General features: G+C 37.1%; 1 protein-coding gene across 5 annotated transcripts in view; it reads left to right on the top strand.

The window, feature by feature from the left end:
• Pde1a (phosphodiesterase 1A) overlaps nt 1–20,921 on the top strand; it is a 335,923-nt gene that overhangs the window by 297,112 nt on the left and 17,890 nt on the right. For all 5 annotated transcript variants that reach the window (XM_045147767.1, XM_045147768.1, XM_045147769.1 and 2 more), the window contains 5 exons: nt 2,943–3,068; nt 6,846–6,947; nt 7,062–7,182; nt 18,303–18,384; nt 20,366–20,486. In XM_045147767.1, the coding sequence (XP_045003702.1) occupies nt 2,943–3,068; nt 6,846–6,947; nt 7,062–7,182; nt 18,303–18,384; nt 20,366–20,486 (552 nt within the window). The remainder of the gene's footprint in view (nt 1–2,942; nt 3,069–6,845; nt 6,948–7,061; nt 7,183–18,302; nt 18,385–20,365; nt 20,487–20,921) is intronic.

A 20,921-nucleotide genomic window follows, 5' to 3' on the forward strand; every position in this document is an offset into this window, starting at 1 on the left:
AGGTATGAGGAATAAATTCAATACAGTAATAACATAAAATACTTATATTTAATAGCAAAAAGTTCTTGAAAACTGAGTAAATTTTAAATATTTTCACCAGAATAACCAGAACATGAGATAATGTATAATATTAATTAGTTTCACCTAGCTATCACAGAATATATTATTTTAAAGCATCATTTTGTGCCAAATGAGCCTAAATAATTTTGTCCATTTGAAATGCAAACAAATTGGAAAGTAAGCATCTATTAAAAGCCTATAGCTAACACCATCTTGAATGGTAACTAACTTAAGTCATGAGTAAATCAAGGATGCCCCTTCTTCACCATTGACTTTCAACATCACCCTGGAAGTTCCTGCTAATTCAGTAAGACAGGAAATAGTAGAGATGAGTACATACAGTGAAAAGCAAGAAATAAATACTATATTTGTTCAAGGATGATTGTATATAAAAAATATGAGCAAATTTGGAAAACAACATCAAAACAAACTCTAGACTAAAACATTTATAGCAGGGTTTTAGGACACACAGTTAATGGACTATGATCCAGTCTAAGTAAACTGCTTTCCAATACATCATCAATGAATAGTAAAATTTGACATTGAAAACACAGTACTATTTAGATTGTCACCCAGATGTTGAAATACTGGGTATAATTCTAGGAAAATAAAGAGATAATCTATAGGAAGAAAATCCATAAAGCTCTGAGGAAAGAAATGAGTGGAAAGATAATTTATATTCAGGAATAGAAAGCTACAGCCTTGTCAAAATGCCCTTTTCCCCATGTGGGTCTACAGATTAAATGCATTCTTAAGGGAAATTTTATTAAGGATATTTATTTGATGACATTTTCATTATGATTCTAAGATTTGTATGAAGAAAATAATCAGGACAGAGAGTATTATAGAACAGAATAAAGCTGGAAGACAAGTACCTCCTAACTGGTATTTATCACAAGCCAAAAGGAATTGGGAACATGTGGAATGATTAAAAGAATAAATAATAAGAATGGAATTATTATTAAAAGAATAATAATGATATTATGAAAAGAAGAGGTAACCTTTTATGTCGAGCCCAAAAAAGTACTCATGAAAAATTGAGTCAGTTGAATTCTCAAAGGAGTAAAAGCAATACAATGGAGCAAAAATAATCTTTTCAATAATGCTGTTAAAAAAAATCTGAACATCTACATTACAAAAAAATGTTGACACAAAGTGCCATGGATTGAATGTGTCCTCTAGGATTCATTGTTGGAAACTTAAAGAGGTGAATTCTGATTTGAAGTTTTTAGGTCATGAGGACTCTGCCTTCAAGAATGTACTAAGGACATTTCAAAGGGCTTGGTCAGTGATGGTGATCTCTCTGCCCTTCCTCCCTGTGAAGGCAAATGGTGCACATGTCGGTACTTTCTGGATGACAGTGCTTTCACCTTGAACTTCCCTGTCTCTAGAACTATGGAAAATCAACTTCTGTTCCTTAAATTATCTGCAAGTGTTATCTTCAGCAGAACCAAGAGTGCTAAGACACAGATCTTACATCCTCCTTAAGTAAACTCAATGTAGTCCACAGACATAAATAAATACAATACAGAGAACTATAAGATTCCTCAAAGATAGCACAAGAGGAGATTGACATGACCTTGAGTTTACAAATGAATCTGAATACATACAAAACCAAAGAAACAATGCATTTGAAAAAGAGAATTGATGAGCAGGAATTTATTGAAATTGAAATGCACTGCCAGTGACTCTGTTAAGGGAAGAAGAAAACAAGCCAAAGACATGCGGACAGTATTTTTAACATACATAGTTAGTAAAGGGCTATTATACAAAATGCATAAATAATGCTTACTACTCAACGATAGGAAAACTATTTCATTAAAACACAACTGAGGATATTTTTATCATGCACATCAGCATAGATGATAGATAGCATGTAAGTAGATGCACCTTGAGGGAAATGTCAATTCAAACAAAGGTGAGGCCACTATAGTATTACCACCACCCAATCCCAGAACACTGGCAAGAGCAAGTGCTGAGGAGGTTGTGGAACCCGGGGAGCACACAGCCATGGGCTGGCAGGAGTCCAAACTGACACACATGCTTTGAAACAGTGTCCTTCAAAATGAACACCACTCTCATCAGATGAACCAGGAATTTCACTCAGTGGTATTTACCTCAAGTAGCTGAAGATGCAGGTGAACACCAAACCATGCACCGAGATGACTCTAGCAGCTTTATTGAGAATTGCCAAAACATAGAAGCAACCACAATTTCTCTCCACATGGATAAAATGTGACAGCCAGAACATTACTCAGTACTCAACAGATGAGCTACCGAGCCCTGAAATTTTAAATATATTAGCAATTAAAAGAAACTAATATATGAAGCCAATATACTGTATGACTCAAAATCCATGACATTTTAGAAAAGGCAAAAGTGAAAGGCAATAAACTGAGCTGTGTTTTTCACAGGTTTGTAGAGAATTAAAGGTGAAAGGTATAACAAATAGGTGTGTTGGAGCTCTGTGATGTTATAATGTTGATGAATGACATACATTTGTATGTGACACCAAGAATGAAGGGCACTGAGTGAACCATTAAGTTGACCATAGACTTTGTGTGATGTTGCATCAACGTTGGTTCTTTAGTTGTAACAAATGAACAAGTCTGGTGAGGGTAACAATGGTTACATATGTGGAGGCAAAATGCATATAGGGAAAGTCTAACTTCTGTAATTTTTCTATGAACCTAGAACTACTATAAAAGTAAAGTCTATGCAAATTTTTAAAACACACTATTAAACATAAGGAAATTTTGTTCAGTAATTTTATGTTCAGTAATATCATTTTTTTTTACTGTTGAAGTAACTTGAAACTTGATTATCTTAATAAACACTTATGAAGTCTAAAGAACTCCTCTTGTGCACATTTTAATCCTCAGGTCAGACGTTGCCATTTTGTACAATGATCGCTCTGTGCTAGAGAATCACCATGTGAGTGCAGCTTATCGACTTATGCAAGAAGAGGAAATGAATATTTTGTTAAATCTATCCAAGGATGACTGGAGGTGAGTTTCAGAGGAAACACAAAGAGAACTGAATTCCCAGAAAAGTATAAATTATGTGATTAAAGTGAAGAAAACATGAAACCTCATGCCATCCTATGTTCTACATTCGGACTGCTGGCTGGATGCTCTGAGGAGGAGGAGGAAAAGCTTAAACTCTCTTTCTAGGCACTAGGCTCCCTTGGATGGAGCTAAAATATCTCCAGGTCCATCCAACTTCCATTTACCATATAAAACATGCTTGAAGGTTCACAGTTATCATAGTTATGAGCAATTTGTACCAATATGAGGTTTTACATAAATTTAAAATTTTAGCATTTATTCCACTCTGTAGTATTTTTCTATAAATGGCACTTATATTTTTAAAAACAAAATTTCAACTGTTTAAGAAAAAATTACAACTGTACTAAAATGATCCTAAGTGCAGAGGGGAAATGTTTCATGTTTCTCCATTGTATCTCTTTGCTTTAAGACTTGGCATAATATGGCAATACTAGCTGCCGTGCAGGGAAATATAAAACCATAGCAAAATGCAACCCTGCTACTCTGCATGTTTCCTTCCTTTCTTTGTAACCATCCATGTCATTATCATCCATCTCACCTCATTATGGCATGGCCAGATTTATCCAAGTCATAAAGGATGACCAATTAAAGACAAATTTCAAATTAGCATGGAATATTTTTAATGTAGTCTCCCTCCCATGTCTTCCCTATTGTACTTAATTTTTTTAAAATGTTACATTTATCCTTAACAAAGATCTTAGCAAAAGTCAGTAAATGGAGTAGAAGTGGTTCTCACTCAAATGTAAGTATTAAAGACTGTTTTTTGTTGTTTTTATGTTTATCTTATAGCAAATTAAAGGAGATATGCCAAAAAAAGTGACATGGAATCAAGAAGTACTTTTAAAACACCAAATAAGGAATTAAAACAAGTCCTAATCTCACAGAGTTACATTTTCAAGTTCCCAAAGCCTCCTGGTATTTCAAAGAAGAGGCCAAAACTGTAGCTCACTTTTACCTCTGTAGGAAAAGTAATGTGAGGAGAAGAAAAGGAACTGTAGGAGACACTTTTGTTTGAGGACACAGTTTAGGTACTTTGTTTTACTTTACAGGAAATACTAGGCCAGGTTCATGCCCAGCTTAGGAAGGACAGGACTTTAGAGCAGCCATGGCTGGACTATGTGGAGAACAGATGGCAAAGGCAGAAGCAGGCAGCCAAGTCTTGACAGAGGTCTGAGAGATCACTTACATCTAGAGCATTAAGTTTTCTTTGCAACTGTCATCACCAGTCCCAGAGGCAATACTTTTATTAATTTGTATTGTCATTCCTTTGAATGAACATTTTTTTCTGCAATTTTACTCTCATACTTCAGTATGATTTTCTTTTCTACATTTTTGTTCATTGCCATCTGTAATATTTTATTCTGATATTTTCCTGCTGTTATATTTTGTCAATTTCTCTTTGGTACCTTCTCATCTATTCTAGATGGACAATTTAAATAAGTACTATAAAAATCATATGAATTGAAATTTAGGAGATTCAATATTTCCAACCACCTACAACAGATCTATTTCATAAAAGTTTCTGAGGGGCTGGAGAGATAGCTTGGTGGTTAAAGAACTTGCTTGCAAAGCCAAAAGACATAGATTCAATTCCCTAGGACCCATGTAAGCTAGATTGCACAGCACGACACATGTGTCTAGAGTTCATTTGAAGCAGCTGGAGGCCATGGTGTGCCTATTCTCTTTCTCTATCTGCCCCCCCCCATGTATATAAATAAAGTATCTTTTAAAAGTTACTGAGATCACCCTCTTAGTGCAGTAGGTGATGTATCCGTTTTATAATCTGAAGGTACTGAGGAATAAAATGTGGATATTTTTTCTTGAAAACAGGTAGCATTTCTGTCTGAATATCTGTTTAGTTCTCACAGCACCTTAGTGTAAATAAAAGCAGCAATTTAAAGTTTGGCAAGAAAAGTTGATAACTTAAGTAATATTCTCTTATGTGCTGTTGTGCTTGGTTTATTTATATAACTAGCATCCAGAATTTGCTAATCCATTATATACATGGTAAAGTATATTTATTAAGTTCTATGGACTTCACAAAAATTTTGGTTTCTTCACAATAAAATTTTTTTGTTTTGTTGCTATTCACACATGGATTTTTTTCTAATTTTAGTGAGGAAATGTACTTGGGAACAATTTTATTAATTTTATTCAACTCCATCCTTTGAATTTTTTGTGAAAAAGAGAGTAAAAGAATGGGTGCAGCAGTGCATCTTGCTGCCACAAGCTCCAGACACATGTGCCACTTTGCTCATCTGCCTTTACGTGGGTACTGAGGAATCAAACCTGTGCCAGCATGCTTTGTAATCAAGTGTCTTTTGCTGCTGAGCAATCTCCTCAGCCCTTTTTTTCCCTTAATATTTGGGGGAAATATTCTAAATAAGTTTTTAGAATTACAAATGGTAACAGATTATTGTTTTATGGTTAAAACTCAAAGGAATAAAAATGATGCCCTTTGATTTTCAATAGCAAGTGTTAATGTATGGCATTTTTGTGTGTGTTTTTAAATATTCTTCTTTTAAATCTTTTTTTTTCTCAATTTTTATTAACGTTTTCCATAACTATAAAAAATATCCCATGGTAATCCCCTCCCTCTCCCCAACTCCCCCTTTGAAATTCCATTGTCCATCATATCCCCTCAATATATGGCATTTTTAAAAGTAGACGATCCTATAATATCATCTTTATATAAAATTTTTTGATATAAGATCATAGTTCAATTTTACTCCACACTGTTTCAGCTTAGAATTCTGGCTATACCTGAGACTGAGGACTAAATAGGATTTCTGACATAAGTGACTTGCCCATCCATAGAGAGCAAGCTATGAATTGTGGAACACATAGCCTTTTGTAGGGTGACATGCTCTCTGCTTAGTGTGAGAATGAGTTACACACAAGCTTTGTAATATGATCATTTATTACAGTGTCCTGGTTAAAAATTTGTACAAAAAATGACCTTGTCTTTCCTATATAAGTTCAAGTTTGCAAAAATATCATCACTCATTTTAGCATCTAGGCTTCCCAGGGATTCTATTGACAGCAAGCTGGTAGACTAGGGTGGTGCAGGTGCCCACCCTGTGGGGGTGAAAACATTTGAGGTTGAGTCTTATCTCAGCCATACCCTCTCTGCCTGGCTGGGCAAATGACAATCTCCTCTGGAGGGAAATATTAATGGCCCTTCATGGATTTGTTATAAGGGTTCAATGTATTGACATACCTACAAAGCAACTACAACATTCCAAGTTAGTGCCTAGACTGGCTGAATAGTACTAGCTTTACTACTTATGGTAGTTTTATTTAAAAGATACAAAATGAGGAAGGTGCAGGAAGAACTTCGGAAATCCCCACTTCTCTTGGCATGTATCTTCCTTCAGACATGAAGCCTATTAGTGTGTTTGATGTGAATTTAGACCGTGATCAAGCTCACTACATGTTCTACTTCAATGTTAGAACAGTGTCTCCAAACTGCAGAGGATCCTTTCCAATAGAAGAAGCAAGGCAGTGGTTGGGGTTGGTAGTTTTTAAACTCTTAAGTGTCAATGGGCAACAGAATGTCAAATTTTGGTGAGCACTTTTGTATGTTAAAAGTAGCAACTTTTGTGTGTTCATATCCACTAGGAAAAATATAATGTGATCAGTGATATAAGCAGAAATGTACCATTCCAAACCAATGAAAGGCCAAATAAACCTTCCAATTTTTTGATGTCTCTGCAGGGATCTTCGGACCTTAGTGATTGAAATGGTATTATCTACAGATATGTCAGGTCATTTCCAGCAAATTAAAAATATTCGAAGCAGTTTGCAGCAGCCTGAAGGGTAGGTTGTTTTCTTTGGTCACGCTGTCATTCTGTGTGTGTGTGCCTGGAAATGACTGATGGACAGCTTTGATTTCTTGGTTCTGTCAATATGAGCATGTGTTTGCTTTTACAGGATCGACAGAGCCAAAACCATGTCCCTCATTCTGCATGCAGCAGATATCAGCCACCCCGCCAAAACCTGGAAGCTACACTACAGGTGGACCATGGCTCTCATGGAGGAGTTTTTCCTACAGGTGCCTTTTCGTACTCAGCAACTGTGTGGGAGAAGCGGCTGTGTGTGTACACATACAGTTATTCCCAGCAAACTCCAGACTTGTTACTTCTAATCAGCTCCAAAGCCCTCAGGGGGTAGGGGATTGGGAGTTGGGGGCTGGGAGCATTTCTTTATCCTTTAGATAAATATGTTAAATCATTCTATATAGAATATGTTTTTCAAAGATAGGTAAGTCTTGAGTTTTAGGAAAGAAAGGAAAAGAAAAGCAGAATTGTTAACTGACATTTAAGGGTAAGTTCCAGAGGGAAGACAGCAAACATCATGAACAATGAAAAGAACAAGGGGAGGACATAGACACTCCAATGTACACCTTACTGGCCAGAATTGAATCATATGAATAGCTGTAAAGGTGATTTAGCAATATGTAGCTGAGGGGTTGAAGGCTTGACCAACACAGTTAACCTCTGGTGTGTGAGAAAGCAACCCTGGGGGTGGAGAGTGGCCTATGTTCTCTGTTGTATGTGTTTACCTTTTTCTGTAATGTCCCAGACTGTCTACACCATCCCTGGATCCCAGCTTGGGGTCCTATGTTGTAAATGTGATGTTATCCACTCAAAGTCAACATCAACAAGGCTCACCCTTCTATAGGTTTCTTTGACTTCAAATGCCAGTCCTAAATAGGGCCACAAGAAAATTTAAAAAAAAAAATTAAAAATAGACACAGGGCCACAAGACACAAGTTCTTCTGAACAGCTAGGTACAAATACAGGAGTATTTCTGGCACATTCTACATCTGTAAATTTGTTAGCCCTTAGAACTCATGAAACATTATCTAGTTATACTTTTATCATAAAGTGTACAGCCCACTAATAGACAAAGTAATTTGGAGAAAGGTCTAGGAGGGTCCCAGACATGGGTGACCATGTGGTCTCTAGGTGGAGTTAGGATATGTAAACCTCCTGGCTCACCAAGATGAACCTAAGAGACCTAGTAGACATGAGTGACGAAGCCTTTTCCCATTACTGCACCTCTAGCTCTCTGTGCTCCCGGCTGGGCAGGCTGGCCTAAAGCACCAACTTATAATTATGTTGATCATTTCTGGTGACCTGCCCTCACCCTGAAGCTCCTTTTGCTTATATAAAGCCCTGTGTCAGGAGCCAGAAAAAGGACCAGATATATCCTTTTATTTTTTGTTTTGTGTGTGTGCATGTGTATATATGCATATTCATATGCAAATGATGGTATGTATTTGCGCAGGTGCTTAAGAGCGTGTGTGTGTGTGTGTGTGTGTGTGTGTGTGTGTGTGTGTGTGTGTGTGGTGTGTATGCATGGAGGTGGAATCCAGAGGTCAACATTGGGTTTCATCCTCAGTCATTCTTCACCTTACTTATTGAGACAGAGTTTATACTGAGCCCACAATTCAGTGGCTGGGCTAGTCCAGCTAGCTATCTTGGTCCCAGGATTCTCCCATCTACCTGCCAAGCAGCAGAATTACAGGCACATGCCACTATGCCCAGTATCTTTTTAATAATTTTTTTTAATTTTGTGTTTATTTTTATTTATTTATTTTAGAGGAACAGACAGACAGATTGAGAAAGAGGCAGAGGGAGAGCGAGAGAGAGAGAGAGAATGGGCGCACCAGAGCCTTTAGCGACTGCAAACGAACTCCAGATGTGTGCGCCTCCTTGTGCATCTGCCTTACTAGGGTCCAGGGAAATCAAGCCTTGAACTGGGGTCCTTAGGCTTCACAGGCACACGCTTAACTGCTAAGCCATCTCTCCAGCCCTTAATTTTATTTTTATTTATTTGAGAGAGAGAGGGTGACAGACAGAGAGAGAGAGAGATGCAGAGAGGGAAGAAGAGAATGGACGTGCCAGGGCCTCCAGACACTACAAATAAACTCCAGATACATGGGCCCCTTTGTGCATCTGGCTAACATGGGTCCTGGAGAGTTGTACCTGGATCATTTGGCTTTGCAGACAAATGCCTTAACCACTAAGCCATCTCTCCAGCCAGATGCCCAGTTTTTATAGGGGTGCTAGGACCATGAATTCAGGTCCTCTTGCTTATGGGGCAAGTGCTTTATTGACTAAGCTATGTTTCCAGTATTTTTTTTTTTTTTTAGCTTTTAAGACAGGGTCTTGTTATGTGGCCCAGGCAAACCTGGAATTCACAGTCTCTCTGCCTCTGCCTCAGGTGCTGGGCTTACAAGCATGAGCCACCACATATTATTACTTTGTAGTCCTGTTTGGAAAAGTGCCTTTATTGCATTTTCTGATTAGTTTATTTCTCTGTTTGGCTCTTCATTTAGAATCTTCATCTATAGATTTTATAATAACTTTAAGGTATTAATATCAAATACATTTCTCTATTTGGAGAACTCAGGTTTCAGTTCAAACTGTTGGTATGACACATAATTTCACTCCAAATTGCATTTCAGAGTCATGGAGGAAGTTACTGAATAGCACTTCCAAATGCATCTCTCTTTATGCAGAGTAGTTTTGAAAAATTATTTTAGGCCAGACGTGGTGGTGCCTACCTTTAATCCCAGCACTCGGGAGGCAGAGGTAGGAGGATCACCATGACTTGGAGGCCACCTTGAGACTCCATAGTGAATTCCAGGTCAGCCTGGGCTAGAGTAAGACCCTACCTTGAAAAACCAAAAAAAAAAAAAAAAAAAAATTATTTTAGTACTTTAGTGTACTTATAAACATACTAAATGTCAAAATCCATCAAATTCTCTAGGCTTGACTACCCCTAATGGTCAATTAAACTGTAATTTCATACACCTCAACATTTAAAAATGAGACAATGATAAATACAAAAAGATCTTTAAGAAGAGCTCTCTCAAAGATAAAAAAGCATAGACTTTAGAAACAAATTGGTTTTTTGTTAGGTTAACAAGAAAAATTTAAAGCCAGGTATGTTGGCACACGCCAGTAGCCCCTGTGTTCAGGAAGCTGAGACTAGAGGATTGCTCCAAGTTTGAGGCTGTCCTGGGCTACATGGTGACTTCTAGGCCAGACATCCAGGACTCCACAGCAAATCATGTTTCAAAAAAAACTAAACTAAAAGATTAAAAAAAGAGAAAAAATATTAGAGATTTCAAATTGAATCATTAAAATGATAAAGTGCCACATAGGAAAATAAGTTGGATTCAAATAAAGCTGAATTTACAGGGGAGTTTATAGCTTCAAATACTTTACTTATTGGAAAAGAATAAAAGCATACTGTAAATGTGTTTCTATCTGAAGGGATGGGTGAAATTTAAGAATATTGCTCCAATTTAAGTTTGGAGAAGGAGGTAATAAATACATAAAAGCCAAAGTCAATGAACTAGAGAAACAGGAAACAAGAGCAAAAAATAAGTTGAAAAAAACCCCTACTTTCTGAAAGTACTTACAAGATCAAGAAGAGAGAAGTGATTATAAATGAAGAGGGATATTATTACAGGTTTTACATATGTCAAAAAGGTGAGCAATTTATGCAAGTATAATTGACAACAGAGATAAAATTGTTAGTCTATAAAATATGAATCACCAAGCCATAAATAAGAAAAATTATGTTCTGAATATTTATATGTCTCTTTATAAAAATTGAATTTCTGATATAACTCTCCATAAGGAAAACCCCAGGCTGAGATGGCTTTAATTCTTATTTCAATTCCCATTACTCAACTCAACTGAGAGATGATAAATTTGCTAAGCATTTCAGTCTTACACAAAATTTTTACAACATAGAGGAAGTGGGGAAAATTGGCAGAATTCCCTTGACAAAACCTGACAAAGACATTTCAAGTAAAAGAAAGTATGTACCCATCTGTCACGAATTTACACAGAACAATCCTAAAAATAATGGCAAGTCAAATGCAGCAATATATTAAAGAATACATATCATGGATTGAGTGTGTTAAATATTAAAAAATATTAATGGTTGGGAATGGTGGTGCACGCCTTTAATTCCAGCACTCCAGGAGGCAGAGGTAGGTGGATCACCATGAGCTCAAGGCCAGTCTAAGACTACATAGTGAATTCCAGGTCAGGCTAGAGTAAGACCTTATCTTGAAAAAAAAAATAATTAAGACAGTTTACTATAATGATAAAATAAAAAGAAATGATCACATTATCATGTCACTGTATTCACAGAATGCAATTCACAAAATTCAACAAGTTGTTTATTTATTCTCAGCAAACTACAGAAATAAGAAACCTCTTTCAACCTGGCAAAGAGTCAGACTAATATTTTATGATGAAGTAGTTGGCATTTTTATGATAAAAATCATAGGATTAGATCATATGATAGAATCAATATTGCATTTGACGTTCTAGCCAGTATGAAGGAGCACTGAAAGAAAACAATAAATAGGTTGGATAAAAATCCCCTTATATTGAAAAAAGCCTCTTATAACCAAAAAATAAATCTATCCAAGTTATAATATTAATTTTATTTCTGTGTGCAAGCAGAACTGAGAGATTAAATTTAAGGGACAAAATATTTCTGGGGGCTGGAGAGATGGCTCAGTGGTTAAGCCTAGTGCAAATCCTAATGACAAGGTTCTATTCCCCACTACCCACGTAAACCCAGATGCACAGGGCATATGCATCTGAAGTTCATTTGCTGGATGACCCAGTTTGCTCATTCTGTCTTCTTTCTCTTTTCTTTCTCTCACCCTCTCCTCTATCTCTCTGTGCTTGCAAATAAGTAAAGAAAATATTTTAAAGGAAAAATATTATTTCAGATGGCATAGGTAATAAGGAATTGAAAATATATCAAATTAAACTCATGTAAAACCTCTACATGAAAACCTATAAAATACTGTGTGTGAGTGTATGTTTGTAGGAGGCCATGTTGCGTATGTGGAAGTCAGAGGTTAGCCTTGAAGTATTGATCTTTTTATTTCACCTTGTTTGAGGTGCTGTCTCTCTTGCTGGTTGCCCATGAGAAGGCAAGACTAGCTGAGCAGCAAGCTTCTGAATCTACCTTCCCACTGTAGTAGGTATGTAGGGATTACAGATACCTGCACCATTTGGCCTAGTATTCTCTGGTTTCTGAGTATATGAACTTCAGTTGGTAAGCTTGCATAGCAAGTGCCTTTAATCACTGAACCATATCCTCATCCTCTTTAAAAGAAACTTTTATTTATTTTTATTTGTTTATTTGAGAGTGACAGACAGAGAGAAAGAAGCAGATCAAGAGAGAGAGAGAGAGAGAGGGAGGGAGGGAGAGGGAGGGAGGGAGAGAGAGAGAGAGAATGGGCAAACCAGGGCCTCCAGCCACTGCAGATGAACTTCAGATGTGTTTCCCTCCTTGTGCATCTGGCTAACTTGGGTCCTGGGGAATCAAGCCTCAAATTGGGGTCCTTAGGCTTCAAAGGCAAGTGCATAACTGCTAAGCCATCTTTCCAGCCCTAAAAGAAACTTTTAATGATTTATATAAATGGATAGTCTATATATGATGGATATTTTACATTACTGGGTTGAAAGACATAATATTGTTGAAATTAATATTGATTTCCCCATAATTTTAATAAAAAATTCATAACAGACTTCTGTGTAGAAACCAGAAAGGCAATCTTAAAATATAGAGCAAGCATAAGCATGCAAAAAAGTCACAGTAATTTGAAAATGTCTAAAATGGAACACTCACAGTTCGTGATTGCACAATTAGCATTTCATGGTGCAGAAATGAAGGCAGTATGTTATTGCCATAGGATAAAGCAACACACATTTAAAATAGAATGGTGATTACAGAAACAAAGTTATCCATGTGTGGTCATCTGATCTTTTTCAAAAACACCAAAACAACTAAATTGGGAGAGGAAAATCTTTCTATAAGCACAAATGAAAGAATTATTAACTTTCGATGGGAGGAGGAAAGTTTTCCTTTACCTAAAAACAATTTGAGCTGGAGAATGGGCTTAACACCAAACCTTGAAGAATAAAGCTCATTGAACATAGGGGAAACTAATCTTGCAAGTAAGCAAGTGTTTCTTAGAAAAGCCACAGAATCATTACCTATAAAAGAGAAAGGGCAGGGAGATGGTGCAGTAATCCTTGCAAGGCACAACCTGAGTTCAGATCCCCAGCTCCCCCATAACTAATGGACAGGCATGGTGCCAGGCATGTAGACTTAGGGCTTAGAAGACAGAGCTGGGATTCTCTGTGCAAGCTAGCTAATTACACTAACTGAATCAGCAAGCTCTGGGTTCAAATAAAAGACCCTTCCTTAGTCAGTAAGGAGATGATTCATCAAAGAAGATACCTGACTTTGACCTCTGACCATCATGCATGCTCATTTGCCTACATCTATGCATGCACACACATGTGAACACACATATGCCACACACACAAGCAATAAATAAATGATAAATCTAGAGAAGTAGATAACAGCACAACTTAAAAGGTCTGCTTGCTCTTCATCATCACCATGAAATAAAGAACAGCCACAGAAAGAAAAATCTGTTACACAAATAATTATCCACAAATTTGTGTCTTGTTTTCACAAACAAATCCTACCGATCAATAACAGAAGAGAGAGGTAAAGCAGTTTGAATGGATAACCTACAAAGGAATATAAGCATGCAAGTGTGCTCATTGTCATTACCTATCAAACAATTGAAAATCAAAACCATTAAATACCACTATGTCCCCAGCAGAACCAACAGAATTAAAAGGACTGACACTATCAGGTGCTACCATTTATGGAAAAACTACAAGTATCATGAATTGCTGATAGGTACATAAAACTGGTTTGTAAGTGGAGTATGGTGGCTCATGCCTATAATTCCAACCCTAAGGAGGCTGCAGTAGGAAAATCATCATGTGTTTGAGGCCAGCCTGTGCTACCTAATTAATGAGTTCCAGGTCATTCTGAGCTAGAATGAAATCTTGCATCAAGGGGGAAATATCTACCAAAGTTAGACTCAATGTTTCTTTTCTTTTTTAGAAAAGAGACTTTGTATTCTATTATTTATTTATTTACATATGTATCTGTATGGTTGATGTATGCATGGGTGTATACATGCCACCGCACATGTGCGGAGCCCAGAGGGCAGCTTCAGGGTGCTTTTCTCTCATTCCACCCTCCAGAGATAGGGTATCTCTTGCTGCTGCTGCTGCTTGAGAGTTTCAGGGTTCTCCTGGCTTCACCTCTCATGGCACAAGCATTACAGTAAGTAAGCATATACAACAAGTGCCTCAGGCCCTGGGCTCTCTCTCAACTCCTAAATATTTCTTAAAGTCCATCATTTCCAACCCTACGTGTGTAATCCAGGTAAATTAGCATCTTTGTCCACCAAATGTCTTACATAGAACAGTGATAAAACTTACTTATAATGGCTCAATGCTAGAGATACTTCAAATTTCCAGCAAAAATATAAATAAATACATGATTCATTGTATAGTACTACAATAGAATACCACGCAGCAATAAAATTGGCTAAGAGTAAATCTAATAAATTAAAATATGAAGCACGAAGGAAATTCACAGATATAATTCCCTGAATGGAATGTGTCAAGAACAGCCCCTGGGAATCAGGGCAACTCAAAAGCTAGTTTCAGTGACTTTCTGAATGGCTAGTTCCAGCAGTGCCCTGAAATGTAGACACTGACTCTTGAAGTTGTTTAAACCAAGAGCGAGGCCATGACTGTCACATGGCCTACATTTTTTATGCAAGTTTGCAAAGGTACAAAAGTGCACATCGCTGCACACTCCTGTCCTGATCTCCTGCAGAAATAGTGTCTGTCAAATTTCAGCACTGATGCTGCTCCTGTGACTAACAGGTTTCACTGCAAAAATTTCCCAAGGTTTCATACTTCACCCTCCCTTAGTATCATCATTTCTTCAAAGCTATAGAAATTATTTTTGTTTTCAGAGAAAATCAAAAGAATATGTTCTGGACTGACATCCTGTTGATAGCTGTCAGAGCAGTTTACACTGTCAGGAAGCAGAAAAACAATCACTAGCTCTTTGTCATGACCTTTCCAAGAAGAAAACTCAACAGACTACAAGGGAATTGCTGAGATAGAATGAGCTGTCAGGTAGCCATGTCGCAGTTCCATTCTAATGAGGCCATGTCTGCTACCTTGTCCCCTGCAGGCTCCTCCCCACAAACAACATTGAGACTCAAGGACGTCACTGAGTGGCACTAGATAAGCGAGTTTAGTGTCTGTTCCAACTACAGGTGTAAGTCAATGTGAACATCAACACATGTGTATTCTCACATTGATTTCTAAATGTGTATTTAAATGTGTCTCCTGAACATAGCAAAATCAATTGAAAGTGCCACCTCCAGGAAAAACGCAAAATGTGGACTGGAGAGATGGCTTAGTGGTCAAGGCACATGCCTGCAAAGCTAAGGACCCCAGTTAAATTCTCCAGGTCCCATGTAAGCCAGACACACATGGTGGCACATGCATCTGGAGGTTGTTTGCAGTGGCTAGAGGCCCTGGAGTGCCCATTCTCACTCATTCTCTCTCCCTCTCTCTGTCTCTAATAAATAAATAAATAAAATTTTAAAAATAAAAAAAAATATTATAAAATGTCTATTGCTTTGGCTGCGTATTTTATCTTGATAGAAAGTAAATATTTCTCATATGGAGATAGAATAAAGAAAATTATGAAGTTGGTGACATTTATACACAGAGAATGTGAGTTCCCTTTATATATCTCTCACCTCTCCCTGAGTAGTACTCACTTAGTTTTTAGTTCTGTCATAGTCTAGCTCAGGACCCCTACTAACCTTGTACTCTTGGCCTTTATTCATGTCAAAGAATAAATAACACGTTGAAATATTTATAAATATTTTGAATAATTAATATGTTTTAGCATTCAATATGCTCTAAGAATGGAAATTTGTAATTTTCAATTAATTGTGAGGTACAGGAAGCAAAAAGAACATGAAATCTTCTACTCCATCTATAGGAATACCCTGCACAGACATATTAAATGCCTAGGTCATAAATGCAAATGCTGTCTCTTGCATTCTATAATATGGAGTTCATTACAACTACAGTGTTGCAGTGGCTTTTTGAACCTAAATTATTATTTCAGGTCTCCCAAAGAATTATATGACATAAACATGCACCCAATGAGCTGTGTTCTTAAAATTAGAGATAGTAGTACCTCAACCAGTAACACCAGTCAACTGCAACTTAACTGCATTTAATAAAGAAAATTATAGAATTAATCAAAGGCCACTGTATCTGCAAATACCAAATAAACATCTTCAACCTCATGCTTCCTATGAAAACTATCATTAATAATTTCCATTTAAATAATACTAGTAACAGTATTTATATTTTTACATAAACTATTGATATTACTATCAGCAATAAACTATTAAGGTCATCATTGGACCTTATTTTTTTATTAGTTTTATACTTAGTGAATACAGTCAAGTTGGTGCCATTGTTAGCCTCTTCCCTATCCTCCTCCCTCCACCGGGACCCTCCTTGTTAGGGAATGGAGGTCATGCATTGTGGGGTTAGTCATCAGTTATGGGTAGGAGGCAATGTGTACCTTATTCTTATGTTAAAACTCAGACCCCTATTAATCTCCAAGTCTTCATCCAGGTCTTCCAGTTTTCATTAGTATCATCAGCAGACTCATTTTTACCCAGACTAAGAGATCCAAGTCCTCTGTTTTCAACCAAAGCCATCCCTCATATTGGTGACAAAGCTGTATTTCCTCATTCCCTTTCTGTTGCTTAAAATCATCCAAAGTATGCATTAGATACCATGCATATCTTCAACATGCACAGCTGTGTATCATTGCAACTGTGAATTTTAAGGTTTTTATTAGGAACAATGAGAGAGGAAATGGACTGATTGGAAAACAAGTCCTTGGCCAGGTGCTTTCTACCTGTGTTTCCTACCTGTGTTCCTACACAGGGCTGGGATGCTATGAATTAGAAAGCCAATACACTAGGAAGACATTAAGCGCACAGTGTTCATCCAAATGGCCAGACATGTCTGAAATAAGCAGAAACAAGGAGACACCCCTTCCCTCCCTCCTAACTACTTTCCCCTCTTTCTTCCTGTCACATGCACATCCTCTTTTTGGAAGGAAAGGACTAATGCTTGGTAACCTTTATGAGAATAATGCTTTGCCCATTATTAAGAGGAGAAAATCTACTTGTCATGTTGTAAAACCCAAGCATAAGTGAATATTTTTCATGTATTTTTGAGTTTTTGTGTGTGTGCAGGAGCACACATTTGTGTGTGTGTGTGTGTGCACATGCATGTAGAGGCCAAAGGACAACCTTAGATGTCACTCCTCAGGAACACTTTCCAGCTCTTTTGAGACAGGGCCTGTCACTGGCCTGAAACTGACCAATTAGTCTGGGCAACAAGCTTCAGACATCTGGCTGTCTCTTCCTGTCCCTTGCTGGGATTGTTACTGTGTGCCACATACCAAACATAAAAAGAATTCCTTAACATGTGTGTTCAATGAATAGACTTTAGATTGAATTAAATGATAATATTTCCAGTAAATGAAATTTATATACATAAATGAAATTTATATACATATATGAAATTTATATACATAATGAAATTATGTATATAAATGAAAATTATATACATAAAATTGTGTGCATAAAATGTAAGAGTAGTCAGTATTTTCCTCAATGCTTCTTGTAGGATATTTATTAAATCTTAGTAAACGAGTAGAAAAATGTTTCAAAATGCTCATGTATATTTAATTCAAAAAAGCAGTTTAGCCACAAAATCTTGATTCTAAAGCTGTGTTGACATACTAAGAATTAAAAAAAATAAAGAGAGATCAGAAAATTCTATGACTTGGTTGCTGCTTAATTTCCCAATAATACAGTAAGACATTCAAGTATGGTGACTTCCGAAAATGCCTTTGAGCACAGGTTTGTCTCTTTACAGTTTAGGAATACTAAGGTGAAGTCTGCAGGAGCTGAAAATATTTATAGTTTCCCTGCAAAAGACCTTCAAAAGAAAAATGTCCGAGAAAAGTTATATAAACCTAGTCCTTGTGGAATATATATATGAATGCATGAGAATGTAGTACTGCCAAGCACAGGCGGCGAGGCTTTCCAAGGCGTTGTTGCACGGGGACAGCTTGTTTCTTTCAGGTTCTCCAGCCTTTGCTGACATGCTTATCTTTCCCCAGGGAGACAAAGAAGCTGAACTAGGGCTTCCATTTTCTCCACTTTGTGATCGGAAATCAACCATGGTGGCCCAGTCACAAATAGGTAATACTAAAGGACAGAGGTCCCAGCAAGTGGACGGGACTCAACAATATCCACATGTGTGTACTGTGCTGTTCGAAGTCTTCCAGCAGAAAACACACTCGAATCATGGTCAATTTGGTTTTACATTGACCTAGATATGCTGAATAAGAGTTATTGAAATAATTTTACAAAGTGTTTAAAATAACAGTACTCAACACTACCATCCGACTTGTAATCTTTTTATAAAGTAAAAAAAAAAAAAAACTTGTGTAAGGAACTGCGTTTTTGCTTTATTGCTGGCTATTGTTTTCTGTAATTCAATCTTTTAGACAGAAGGCAATTCAATGAAAATATTAGCATTTCTGTTTATTGTATTATTTTCTAGCTTTCCATGGATGCTTAATACATGAGCTCATATTCTTTTGGGAGAAAAGTTCCTGTGATAGCAACAGATAAGTCAACAGCAGGAAATATGCAACCAGATATTATTCCCAGTCATATTTATTCTCTCCAGTATTTGTGCTTGGAACCTCTATTCTAGCTCCTTGTTAAAACATGTTATTGTTACCTGGCATGTTTCACATATCTGTGATAGTGGTTCCTGCGTCAGCATCTTCATGGCTGAGCTCTGTGAGCAGTACACGTGAAGATTGTGGGCATACCTTGCTCTGGTAGCACTCACCACAAAGCTGCAGTGAGGTGGGAAAGCTGCTTGCTCTGACCTCCTCTTCCCAGCCAAGCTCCAACAGCTGTTTAGGGAACAAAGCCCAGGTGCCTATCACAGCTCAGAAAGTGAAGGTAGTGAGCCGAGGATCATCTCGGTCAAGCTGAGAAGGATGATGGTCCCCTAGCCTGGAGGCTGGTGGTTCTCTTATAACTTGCTGTCATGTCAGTACAGGCTCCTTAGGTCGTCTGCATATCCAGACAGGTAAAGTTCTGGATGGAAAATTAACAAATTGCTTTGATTTGAAGGTGCCAGTTAGACACAAAATTGTAGAATTATTGAAGACATCTTTAAGATGAGAGATGTGTCTCAATATGTACTATGAGTAATGTAAATTACTTTGGTCAAACATCCAGTGGCTATGAATAATCGTTGCCTATGGGCACTTCTGTAGGAACTATCACTCCCTGCCCTTTACTTTCCTGCAATCAGACGGTAGTCCATTGCTTCCAGGTGGGCTTAAGGCAACATGCCCTTGATTCAAGCATCCATATGGACCTCAGGGTATTGGTGTGTATCAACAGCTTAGAATGATTGTCGATACCTCCTCTATCTAACTACTGGGTGGCAAATGCTCACAGTGGACAAGGCCCTGTTCTGTGTGTGCTGTTCTGTCTTGATGAGTACACTACATGTCAAAGTCATCACTCAATCTTGACATCTCAGAGCAGTGCGATTAATACTTCCCCCAGAGATGTTACTGTTCTGTCTGCTAATTTGACAGCACACTCCCACATACTGCGAACTAACTCTTTACATCCAGAAAGTAATAAACAGAAATTTGAAATATTACCATGCTGGCAGAACACTGATGCAGTTTTTTAAAAAATGAGGAAAAACTTAATTATTTGATTTTTTTGAGCTTAGATATTGTTTTTTTGATAAATAATAAGATTAAGTAACCAACAACCAAATGTAGACCATTGCAACAGAGTAAAGATCTCTCTTGTTAACAGGACTGTACATCCCTCCCATTTAAGCTTGGTAGTAATATCTTTTGCTCAGATGCTATTGTTAGCAACAGTCTAAGTATTAAATAGGAAAATATGACTTGAGTTACTAAACTTAAATAGTATCACTTCTGCTTGAGAGATTCTTTTATAAAGCCATCGCCTGTCACTAAAGAAAGCATTTGTGTAATAAAATAACCCAAGAGGAAGCAGAACTAACATAGTGATATCCTGCAAGTGTGCCAGAGATGCCTTGTTTTTACTGATTTTGGAAGTAAGTAAAGTGTAACACCTGAATTAAACTTGTATATATTTGTTTGTTTTTTAGGTTTCATTGATTTCATAGTAGAGCCAACATTTTCTCTTCTGACAGACTCAACAGAGAAAATTGTTATTCCTCTTATAGAGGAAGCCTCAAAGTCTGAATCTTCTCACTATGGGGCAAGCAGGTATTATAATCCTTTTCTTTTGCATAATTTTCTTTGTGATTTTCAGTAAGCATGTAGACAGTGAATTTGTGCAAGAATTATTAGGTTGTATTTCCACCTAGTGGTATTTCCATGTATTGCAGTAATGTCTTTTAAGTTGAGACTTGAAGTCTAACCACTTGTTACAAAGAAAAGAAAAGAAAAGAAAAGAAAAGAAAAGAAAAGAAAAGAAAAGAAAAGAAAAGAAAAGAAAAGAAAAAAGAAAGAAAGAAAGAAAGAAAGAAAGAAAGAAAGAAAGAAAGAAAGAAAGAAAGAAAGAAAGAAAGAAAGGGAAAAATAAATGGAGGTACTGGGGCTTTGTGTGGAGGGAGACCTGTATGTCTGTTGCTCTGATTCTCAGGTAGGTTTGGGAAATGTGTCCAATATCTTGGTTTAAAAAAGTTATGTTTATGTTTT

Source organism: Jaculus jaculus, chromosome 4 (assembly GCF_020740685.1).
Source record: "Jaculus jaculus isolate mJacJac1 chromosome 4, mJacJac1.mat.Y.cur, whole genome shotgun sequence".
Taxonomy (NCBI): domain Eukaryota; kingdom Metazoa; phylum Chordata; class Mammalia; order Rodentia; family Dipodidae; genus Jaculus; species Jaculus jaculus.